Genomic DNA, 12,396 nt, shown 5'->3' with positions numbered 1-12,396 from the left:
ATTATTTAATCTTCTCTCCCCACCCCCGCAGATTTGGAAACAAAGCACCCAATAAAGTTCTGAAACACTTCATTGCTAGTGTACTGTTGCCTATTTGAATGTAATAATCTAGCCTGCACGTCAGAAAATAGTTTAGGAAAAACACAGCACTGAAAACCACATACAAAAAATGTACATCTACATTATCAACAGGATATGAATTGATCCAAATCTGTCCATTGTGAGATCCACATTTGCTGCTTGAAGATCATTTTTTTTCTCTCCTTCCAGTATTTTTCTCTCTGCTGAGAAATATCATTCCATGGACAAGAGCAGCTCCCTACACCAACAACAACATCAACAACTTACATTTATGTGGCGCCCTTAATGCAGAATGACATCTTGGAGCAGTTAACCATGGCTGAGCTTGACACCGAGTCGGGGAGAGAGGGGAGGTGACTGTATGCACAGGTGAAGAGGAAGGTCTTCAGGTGTGATCTGAAGGCGCGCAAGGAGAGGGCAAGGTGGAGGGAATGAAGTAGAAAGTTCTGGAGTCTTGGGTTGGAGTGGCTTAAAGCATGTGTCTAATGCCTTATACAGGTGACTTTTTTCATATGTGAGCCAAAACATGGGGTCTCGGTGTATATTTGAATGGTGGGTGAAGTCCTCTTACCCACACTGTAAGGTAGAGAGTGAAGGTCAGCTTTTTTAACCACATGTTCTCAGATGCTGCACTGCTTTTCAAATTATTGGTATTTTATTTTTCTTTTTGAAGGGATTATTATCCCTGAAAAGCGATCCGCCAATCGACTAACAACCAGATTCCTACTTACTGCTAGGTAAACAGAGGTGTGTGGAGGAAACTTGTCTAAGGTTTTGCCCCGCCTGGGAATCGAACACGGGTCCTTTCACTTGTGAGGTGAGCGCTCTAATCAATACTATACAGGATTTCACTTGTCCTTGCTTTGAAGTAAAGAAAGATTTACATAGCTGTTTTGGTGATTTTTCGTGAAATGGGGAATGCTTAATATTCGAAAGAGGGAAAAAGCAGGTTGAAGAGGAAGCATTATAATTGTCAGTAAGGTGTGCACAAACAATGAACCGTTTGTGAAATGCAAATGTGATCTGTATTTACCATCATACAGCAATTGAAAGACTCTCTGAGACTTCTAGAAAGAAAAGCTAAACCCAGGCTTTTCTGTTTTGTGACCAGTGTTTCATTCTCATTGCTGTAATTCCTGTACTTTTCTCTCCCTCCCACGTCATCCTTTATTCTAATTGGGTTCTCTGGTCAAGTTTAATCTAGATGTTTGAGTTTAGGCCAGTGCTTTCTCAGTGTGTGACCACCAAGACTTACTGGTGGCAGCAGTGTGACTCTTTGTAATCTGTGTTACTTCCCCCCAATTTGTGGTTACTCAATCCACGACTATTTGTGAGACACTGTTTTGCCTACAAAATATAGAATCAATCGAACCTGTGTCCTCTGGCTTGCGAGGCGAGTGCTCTAACTACTACACAGTGGGACTTCATAATCTATACTTGGAACAGGCAGATGATAACTCAGGTTAAGTCGCAACTGAAAACTTACAACTGTGACCCGCCAGCGATCCTTCAACAACAGCAAATGAAACAACAAGTAAAGCGCCTTTCATGTCAGGAAGACATCCCAAGGCGCTGGACAGTCAGGGAGGGTGGCTGAAGGCACGCTCAAAGAGAATGATCTTGAGTCGTGCCTTGAAGGCGGCAAGGGAGAAAGCAAGGTGAAGGGATTGTGGGATGGAGTTCCAAAGGGTGGGGACGGAGAGGCTGAACTGCACTGAAATGTAGTTCTAGGTGAGAGGGATGTTGGTGAACTTTTGACTTCTCCTGGAAGGAGAAACTTAATCCTGGGTTTCCATATACTGTAGTTAACTACATTTAGCTGTTTTAAAAAAAACTTTCCTTTCTCTTCCCTCCCACCTCGCAACCTCTCCATTTCATTCATGGTGGGGTCTAGTTTCATATCTAATGGGAGCGTTCATTGCCTCATCAAAGTAACCACGTTTTGAGAGTGAGTGTTGGTTGATTGTTTGATCGTAGGAGATATTAGATTCCATCCATTCCTGTCCTTGCCTCACATCAACGCTGTGAAAGTTCCAACATGGGTCGCTGAATGCTAATCGGGAGCAGGAGAATTCGCCTGTGTTTTTTCACTCCCCTTCATTAGTTCATGGATATTGAAACCAGTTTCAATTTGTTTAGCCCTCCTGGTAGAGATCCAAAAACTGAATGCAGACCAGACACCTTCATGGCCTTGCTGCCCAGTCTTGTACTGCATGAACCACGTTTACAAAATTAACACCACATTAAAGGACTCTTGTCTTCTTAAAAAAAGTATTGGGCAAGTCTTTAATCTGTCTACAAGACAAAACAAACGTTCCATCCAACCTCTCTGTTTTTTCCCCCATTCTTAAGACAAAAAGCATTGAGGAGAATTGTTCGGAAGAATTGAATGTGTGATGGCAGACATCCCACTCAATTCCATTGTTGATCAGCCTCCGATTGCAGGAGTGGTGACACTTGCTGGTTTGAATTCTATTAAAAGTTTAAAAATACAGCGTTAACCCCTGGATCATGCTAGTACTAGTTTCTTTAGGCCAAAGCACTAAACGGACAAACTGGGGGAAGCTTGCCACACAGTCATCCCAATGGCAAACTTTGTGGTTTTAACTGGTTAAAATCCAGCAGTACCCCCAATGCACACTTGGGTCCCCAAGCCATGGCTTTCGCCAAGCTGGTCCTGATAATTGATTAACCACCTACACATGCATATTCCTGTATCTATTCCAGATACAATTTCTCGTTTGGATACTCTTGAGCACGGTGATTGGTTTCCGTCTAGTGTGTCGCGTACCTGACTGACCAAAACAAGCCATTGGTTCAGATCCCTTGCTCAGTAAGTACAGTACTTGCAGACACTTCCCCGGTATTATTAACAAAAAGCATTCTTAAAATGTGGAAGATTCATTTGGTCCCATCAAAATTAATACTGATTCCCAGACTCTTAATTCTTGTTTAGTCAGATACAGTAGAATTCCTGATCTAGATAAGAATCTTGTCCATAATTAATGGTTGTCCATAATTCAATGCTGATCACACTGATTCTTTTAAACCCATGTTCTTGTTTATCAGCTGATGAGTTAAAGATGGTGGTTATATTTTATAGCAGTTCTGATCAGCATAAACTTTAAGAAAAGCTGGTGTCTCTCAGCACCTATTAGAATTAACTGTACTTTTGAAGTCGCAGCAATGTGTGGGAACGAAACCTTAGTACAGTAGATTATGTATGAATCCTTTATCTCTGGGAAACCACATAAGTAAATGTTAGGTTGGCTCAGTTGATACGTTATTGTTCCGAGTCACATGTCAGGTACCTCTAGGCTGACACTTAAGTGCATTACAGAAATGTCCTCAACTGATGGGTCATTTTGTAAACCCAATGACAGGTGGAGCGCAAGGGGCTTGGAATTTCCAGGTTCCAGGGAAGCAACAACAACAACAAAATTAAATTTGTAAAACATCTTTCTCATCGGGAGGACGTCCCAAGGCACTGAACAGTCAGGATCAGGACCCGATGTAAGGGTTGGGATGAGGGAGGGCAGAGAGGTAGGAGGTTGGCTGAAGGCACGGTTGAAAAGGAGGGTTTTGAGTCGTGCCTTGAAGGAGGTAAGAAAGGGAGCAATGTGAAGGGATTGTTGGATTGAGTTCCAAAGAGTGGGGGCAGAGATGCTCAAAGCCCGGCCACCGGCTTGTTGGGCAGGAGACGTGGAGCAGGCCGGAGCCTGCTGAACAGAGGGAGCGGACAGGTTGATAGGGGGTTAGCAGGTCAAGGTTAGTTGGGGCAAGGCCATGGAGATCCTTGAAAGTGAGGACGAGGATTTTGAATTCTATCCTCTGCGAGATGGGGAGCTGGGTGGAGGTGGGGGTGAAGGGGTCACGGAGCCTGGTGTGATGAATACGTGGTGGAGGGCATTTAGAGTAGAGAAAGATGGAAAAGCACCTGGGCTGCTCTTACCACACTGTTGTCTGCCAGCCTCCAGCCCTTTCCCTGGGAGTGGTTGGAAAACTTGAAGGGAATGCAAAAACATACATTTTCAAAAAGTCTTTAACTCCCCGCAACTATAGGTGGCTTCTAGAATATTTTGCACATGGGTTAAAAACGTGGCATCGCTAACCCAATAAACGTTTTTTTAAATACAAACTGGAAAGTGTTTTTGTATGAGCAATGGTTGTATGCTTACTGTTTTTTATCTTTACATTTTTTTTCAAACATCAAACCGTTGACCTTCTTATTTCCCGTTATTTGGGGGTTTAGATTTGTGTGGTGTTTGGTTTGTGTGTAGACTCACACTGCACCTACCACTTTCGTAACCCAACTCCTCTTCGCCCAGCCGGCCCCGGCCTTCTGTTCACCCCTTGTGTCCTCCGCTCCACCCTGCCTCAATCAGTCTGCCTTGCCCCCTCTTGCCTGTCTTCAGATCATATTTGAAGAATTTCCTCTTCGACCATGCCTACCAGTCACCTGCCCTTTCTCCCTGGCTTGGGTCAAGCTCTGCCATTAAGCGCTTTGAGACACTGAAAAGTGCTATATAAATGGATGTTGTTGCTGTTTGCTGTTTTGTTGGTTGCTTTACAGCTACAAGCTGAGCACTGAAGGGAGTCTCAAGCACTGAGCCAAACAATAGTTGTCATAAACCTTACTTCTGACTTTGAGAGTTAGTTAGTTGCCCAGTTTATGCTGGAGCATCTATTTTCTGATATGAAATACTGATGGCTTTTCTTTCCTGTGTGAAACCTGACGCTTATTTTCCCCTCACCATTCAAGACACCAGTTTCAGTCACTTGAATGAGGCACGTATTATTATTTTTATTTTGCACCTCCAGTCACATTGCTTACCTAGAGTTTTCTGTCGAGTTTTGGTGGTGGTGATGCTGTGAGGGGGTAAGCCAAGATGAATGAGCACAAGGTGTCCCTGCCACAAGGTCAAGAAACTTAATTAAAAAATGAAGCAGACATTTAAATGGGGGAGAAGAGTGATCGATGGAGTGATAATTTGCAGCAAATGGGCTTTGAATCTCCTTTTAAAATCAGGACAAAATGGAAATCCTGACTGACTCAGCTTTTCCTTTGTGCAACAGATGATCTGAAATGATGCACTTGTATGCATTGTTGGGTGGTGTGTATAACATGTTATTGTACATTTGACTTATGTTACCCAGTCCTGGGAGATTTGACCTTGCCGTGATTTGAAAAGTACAAGTACACTGCAGCAGCCGAGTTAAAATGAAGGTTAACTTGTAACTCCTTGGTTAGAGCAGCCCACGTTGCCACTTGATTACATACCTGTGGGAAAGGCTGGTGTTAATCATCACTCCGTGACTGAAATGTATGGATAGCACTGTTTTGCCTTGCGCTTCAGACCCTGTTGATAGACAGACAAAAAGAGTTTTGATGCCCTGGTAAACTGAAACCGTTCAATTTCTCGTACTAACTGACGAGCATTGTATAAACCTCATGACTTGCACACCACTGCAAATCTGCCCTGGGCAACAACACAGAAACTTGGTGACAAATCCAAAGATTTTTTTTATTTCGTCAACTTGGCAGTGTAGATTGGGATTGTGGTGAGAAGACTTTGGCTTGTTTTGGATTCAAAAGTGAATCAGGTTGCAAATGTCATATTAACAATCCACTTTATAAACAAATTTCACTGACACAATTTTTACACTGAATCCCAAGTCTAATATCCTCTGGAATTAGGTTTGATTTTGTACCTATAAGGCTGAAATATTTTAAGCACTTTACAGGTAAGTGCTTCCAGTACAGACTTTTGTTGCAGATTTGGTAGTCAGTTTGGGCAGAGCAAGATTCCTCATGATATTACTCATGGAAGAGACTAATCTGTATTTGTGTCATGGATTTTTGGATTACATTTTGCGATTTTTGGAAGAAAAATAAGACTTGTTGCATTTGATAAAGCACCACATCAAATCGAAATGTTGGCAAGCGTTTCACGTATTTCTAGATGAATCTCCCTTGAGTATCGCTGGATCTCACAACCAGCAGGTATGACTTTGGCTTGAAGGATCGCACCACTGACAATGCAGTGCACCCCACAGCACTGCAATGGAGGGTCAGCCTGGACGATGAACTCAAGTCTCCGCCATACAGAGACTAGAATTGTGCAAGGTGCTCCAGGTGGGGTCCAATTAGTGCTGTGAACAAGTTCAGTATCCATTCCTGTAACGTAGCATATCCCATTAAAAATTAAACAAGTTTACCAAGCGATGACACACCTGGTAACTGGGTGCAGTATAGGGCTGTGCCCTATAGGGATTCCTCATCACTGATTTACAAGAAACTTACAGGGAGCAGTTTAAAGGGGTGTCAAAAATTTTAAAAGCAAACATTCACAGTATTCTCCCTAAGCTAAGCAATCAGCTGTAAAAGTGCACAACATGAAAAATTGCGATGCAGCTGAGGAACCGGGTGGCACAGCATGTAAGAATACAGACCATTAACCTTTGATGCTGCAGTTTGAATCAAACCCAGACCAAAGGTGATGAAGGTGCCTTTGTTATGCTTGTTACAGTGTGTTCTGTACAGTATTTGCTGACCCTGCCAACTAGTGCTAGTACTCCATTGAACGGGGATGTAACACTTAAATGAGTTTTCTATTGCTACTCAAATCTGTGCACTTTTTTGCTTCAAGCTTTCTGTGGAATGATGGCTAATGGAGTTTTGCCTGTTGAAAAGCACCACTTTGGATGAGAGAGTGATTCATTCTAGAGTCGCCGATAACTTGTCCATTTTGTATGGAATCATAGAATCTTACAGCACGGGAGGCCATTGGGACCATTGTGCCTGTAACCGGCTCTTTGAAAGAGCTATCCAATTAGGCCCACTCACATGTTCTTTCCCCGTAGCCTTGCATTTTGTTTTAATTTCAAGTCGATATCAAATTCCCTTTTGAAAGTTATTATTGAATCTGCTTCCACCACCCTTTCAGATAGCGCAATCCAGATCGTAACAACTCGCTGTGTTAAAAAAAAATTCTCCTCATCTCCCCTGTCATTCATTTGCCAATTATCTTAAATCTGTGTCCTCTGGTTACCGACCCACCTACCAGAGGAAACAATTTATCTTTATTTACCCGATCAAACCCCCTTATAATTTTGAACACCTCTATTCAACCCTAACCCTAAGGAGAACAATCCTAGCTTCTCCAGTCTCTCCACATAACTGAAGTCCCTCATAATTCTGGTAAATTTCCAAAATTATAATTGTCTAAGTGGTAAAACAGTGATTGATGAAAATGTGTTGCAGCAATTTCCATGTGCTTTTCTTGGTTCATAATAGTTCACAGCACCATTTTGAAGACTGGGGCAGCAACAGTAAGTTGAGTGTTGGTATATGTGGGTGCAGTAGAGGAGTAAAGCTGTGGGAGGCACTGATTGAGGTATATGTTCAGGGTGAGTAGTGACGTACAATGTAACTGCCAAATACCTTTCTTGTCTTGGGAGTACTTCATGATATCGTAAGGTAAGAAGGTGTTTAACGGTACTGGGCAGGTCATGGTGGGAAGGCTTGGTAAAGTGCGCATAGCAAATTTGCCAAATGCTGACAGTTTTGTTCAATTTGGTTTTTTTTCAATTTCAGGTACTCGACAGGCCTCATTCCCACAAAACAGGGCCTTCACCTTTGTGAGTACGTGTCTGCATCGGCTTTCTGCAGGTAGGCAGTTACTGCATGTCCACACACAATTAGAATTAGGTACAGTAATCACCAAGTTGGTTCTCGATATTGTTTGTTACTGAAGCACTGCACAGTGTATCTCCTCCCGTAAGGCTGTGTTGATCCGACGGCTTTCCTCCTTTACAGCTTATGGCAATATAAAATAACATTGCCAGTGTTGGTGAATCTCATTTGAGAGTTGGTGCTGGAAGGTTATCTTGACTGAAGGAACCTTTGAACTTGCGGACTGCAATTGTCCTTAATGACCATGGGGGGGAAAATGTCAGGGTTCCTTATCTGAGAACAATAAAGCTATGCAGGTCCTTAATACCATCTAGAATCCATTGTGTGTGTGTGTGTGTGCATGTCAGTGTGTATTTTCAACCTTATGTTCAGTGGACAGCAACTGGTTGGTGGGATAGAATCTTGTGTCTTTGAAGCTTGCACTTATGATGGGAGTTTCCCTTAATCACAGGAAATAACTTTTTTGGGCCTGTACTTCGACGAATTCTGAGCTCAGACTGTCTTGACCTCCACAATCTCAGTTTTAAAAATGTTTTCAGACAGAATGAGCCAGATTATTTATTTGTGGTGAGTTTGAATATTCTAGAAAAGGCCAGAGTCCAGGTTTGTGTGTTCATGTGCCAATAAGGCTTGCACCCATGATTCCTCACACTGGGAGTTCATGATCTCATGGGAAGGTTGATCAGGAAGCTTGATGTTTACTCCGAGGGAGGGGGAAATCTGTGGCACTTGCATTGCCAAGCAGTTGACGTAAGAACAACATTTTCAGATGTTTGCAAGATCGACTGGAATACTTGTGCCTCTTGGAGACCTGATACTCAGGTTGGAAATTGCTGAGCAGCATTCCCACACTCTGTATTTCAATCATACTGAACTGTCTGATTATGTGAAGGAGTTGCCACACCAAGTCCAAAACAGCAACTTTCATTAATTCTGTAACCTTCACATAAGATAATGTCAGAGCTTCACAGGGATGGGGTTGGACGTTGAGAAAAGGAGGAGAGGTAGGCGATATAGGTGTGCTCAGAAGTAGGCTTTCAGGCAGAATTTTAAGTCAATAGAGAAGGGCCGAGTTGGAGGGGTAGAGGGAGGATGTTCCAGAGGTTAGCGGTGTAGTGGATGAAAGCTGCCACCAATGATAGAATGGGGGGACAACCTTTTCCACATTTTCAAACTTCATTTCAGTCAAAATGCAGATTTGCTTTATATTTTCATTGAACTGCCTTTTTTCATCTACGACTATAACATAATGACAAGAATCTGTCTGTGACTCAAATTTAATTTCACATCAGGGTTGTAGAATGAAATGCACATATCGTCCAGATGGTAGTTAAAATGGAAGTAAAACTTTACACAGAGATACAGTGATATGGCACAGAAATAGGCTATTTGGACCCACTCTTTTTTTCCCAGAAGCCCCCACCCCTCCTTCTCCCTGCACCTAAATCCCATTCCTCCTTTCTCCATCATGTATGTTTCAAGTTTTCTCTGAAATACATTCATGCTTTTGTGTTTCAACCAGAGCTTCCAGCAGTGAGTTCCACATTTTCGCTACTCTCTGCGTGAAGAAGGTTCTTTGAACTCCCTGTCAGATTTATCATTGACGATCTTATGTTTATTTTCCCTCATTTTGCCAACAAATGGAAACAGTTTATTAACATCCACCTTACTGAATCCTTTCATAGTTTTGAATAATTCTAGAAGGTGCTCTCTCACTCATTCATGGATTTCTTTGATTGATTTTCACGTTGAGAAATAAATCCTGATCAATTGCTGTGTTTTTTTTTAAAAAAGGTTTCTTTTGCTGAAATTCCAAAGTACTTCACGGACTGAGATGCTTTCTTGAGTAATGACTGTAAAACTAAACTTGGAATTGGTCAATGCCACATAGGCCCCTCCCTATTCATTAAAATGTCCTTGCTTCATGTCCCCCACCTCCTCTGCACCACGGTTTGTGGCTGAGCCTTCAGGTACTAAGCCCCTAACCTCAAGAACCCCCCAACTCTACCCGTCCAACTTGTCCTCTCTGTTTTTAAATCCCATCTCTAAACCTACCTCTTTGACCACACTATCGGCCACCTCCCCTCCCCTTGCTCACCGTCTGAAACATTGTTTGTGAAGCGCTCAGACATTTATTTTATGTAAAGCCATTGTATGAAATGCAAATTCAAATTTTCATGAATTTTTTTAGTCCTTTACTTAATGTCAAATATGCAAAACAAAAAAGTTTTTTTTGCGGAGGGAATAAATCTTTAATTCCAAAACAAAAAAACGACTATTTCATCATGAACATTGAGCAATGCTACCAAATCTCCTGAATAGTTTTATTTCCATAAACCTGTGATCCGCTGATGGGCACTGCTTTGTATAAGAAAATGGTCACATTTGTATGAAGTGTTGGAGGTAAGTCTGAGGTTATGTTTCACTGGGAAACACTGCAGACCCATTGTCACTTGGCCTTTAAATAAGGTAGTGTTGCATTGTGTTCATTCTGACGGGGTTAAAGGGGGGAATAAATAGTCTACCTTCAGAAACTGCTTTGCCAACGTTTTCTGTTGCAGCCTTACAACCAGCTTCCCCAGTTACTAATCTCTCTTGCGGTTGGTATGGCTACCAGAAACTATTGGGTAATTTCAATAATGGGATGCAAACTTGTGCTATGTATTTTTGTGATTGGATTGCAGCTGTACAAATACAGGAGTGAATTCTTGTGCAGCGCTGGAGGATGCTATGTACAAAGAGGTGAAATAAAAGGTCCGAGTTTGTGTTTGTAAAATGTATATATTATGCTGTGTTTTGCAGGAGACGTCTGCCCACCATTCTGGTGAAGCTGAGGATGGCTCAGAACCTGAAAATGGCTATAACCTTCATTGAACAAGGACGTATCCTTTCCTGTTATAGCACAACCGTTGGTTCATCAGTCCATACATTTGCATTACACTGAGGGTCATTGAAACATAATGATCCTTACATTTGACATACTGCCTTTATTAAGTTGTTGAGACGTCTCAAAGTGTTTCATAGGATATAGTGAAAAGTGGTGTGACTGTATTTTATGGGTGAATACAGCACTCAAATTTGAATTAGGCCAACAATCTCTTTTCCAGTTGTGCCATGGGATCTTTAATGTCCACCTGGGAAGGCAGATAGGACCTCAGTTTAATGTCTCATCTGAAGATCGAGCACCTCTGACATTGCAGCAAACCCTTGTTGTGCATTGAAGTGTCAGACTTGACAAGACAGGGCTTGAACCTACAATCTTCTGATTCAGAGGTGAGAGTGAGCAGGCTGATGTACAATATTACTAATTTACATGCAGGAGCCAGATAAACGACTGGGTTCAATTTTCACGTGGGCCATGATTCTAATCTAATTTTTGAGGGGGGTGTCTTCCTCTCTTGTCAAGGAAGGGCAGAGTTTCTCAATGAGTATATTGAAACACTCATCATTTTCACTACTCTCACGCAGATGGTAATTCTGAGAAATGATGCCTCATCGATACCTCAGTTCATTTCATTGTTCTTTTGTACTACTTACAAATGGAAATAACTAATTTGACTTATGTCAGCATTAACTTTTTTTTGTGTTTGTATTACTGTCCTGTTTACAGATCTGTTTCTGTCTAAACATTAACTGCAGTTTTCAAGCTGTAAACCATTAACCTCCTTTGGTAACAGAAGTGAAGAGAGTATGTGGAACCACTTTCATTAGAATTGATAGTAATACAAATCATACATAGTTTATCTTGTGCTGGAAAGCCTGTGCCCAATATTTATTTTAATATCCCTCGGCTTGACACTTATTAAGTGGGAAGCCTTCAATGGTGATGATGGAATTCAGTTGAGAGCTTCTAAATATGGCCCTAAATTGGCGGTCTTGCTCTGTTAAGCCACGTGTGGGAAACTAAAGTGCCATTTGCTGTGGTAGAGGTGATCTTATAATAATTAAAATAATAATAATCTTTGCATTTGATATCGCGCTTCTCATGTCTTCTAGACGTCACAAAGTGCCTTACAGAATATACTGTATATTTGTTGGTGAAATGCGGCAGCCAATTGCGCATAGCAGTGCCCCACAAACAGTCAAGGATTGAAGTGACCAATTTTTATTATTCTTTTTCTTGAGGGATTATTATCAGGCGTGTGGAGTAAGGAAACTTGCCCAAGGATTCGCCCTTCCTGGATTCAAACCCAAGTCTCTTGCTTCCAAGGCGAGTGCTCTAACCACTGAGCTACAGGACTCTTGAGTTTGAGGTTTGCATTGTTGTGTTTGACTGAAGGAAGTGTTATTCTACACTTGGCTTTACTATAACTGAGGTGGATGACCATGTCAAATTTGTTTTTGGAAACAAAATCCAGTTACGCGGGCTGGTATCCATTATCCTGTTGAGTACACACAATCACCAACCAAGTCAATTTAGAATTACAAAGAATCTACATGGAAACAGATCATTCAACCCAACAAGTCAGTGTATGCCGGTGTTTGTACCCATGTGCCTCCACCCATTCTAATTCCCCCCTCTGGTCCCACTTCTTTAGCCTTCCCTATATCTCTATTCCCTTTTCTTTCGTGAATACATTGAGTTTCCTATTAAATGCATTGATGCTTTCTGCTTAAAA

At 41.8% G+C, this 12,396-nt stretch overlaps 1 protein-coding gene across 1 annotated transcript in view; it reads left to right on the top strand.

Annotated features, from left to right (window-relative positions):
* The window catches only part of imp3 (IMP U3 small nucleolar ribonucleoprotein 3), an 89,200-nt gene that overhangs the window by 30,966 nt on the left and 45,838 nt on the right, over nucleotides 1-12,396 (top strand). The window contains exons 3-4 of the mRNA XM_007902963.2: nucleotides 7,679-7,753; nucleotides 10,580-10,659. Of these exons, the coding sequence (XP_007901154.1) occupies nucleotides 7,679-7,753; nucleotides 10,580-10,659 (155 nt within the window). The remainder of the gene's footprint in view (nucleotides 1-7,678; nucleotides 7,754-10,579; nucleotides 10,660-12,396) is intronic.

This window comes from Callorhinchus milii, unplaced genomic scaffold, assembly GCF_018977255.1.
Source record: "Callorhinchus milii isolate IMCB2004 unplaced genomic scaffold, IMCB_Cmil_1.0 Scaffold5, whole genome shotgun sequence".
Classification (NCBI taxonomy): domain Eukaryota; kingdom Metazoa; phylum Chordata; class Chondrichthyes; order Chimaeriformes; family Callorhinchidae; genus Callorhinchus; species Callorhinchus milii.
This window is presented reverse-complemented; position numbering and strand designations above follow the sequence as displayed.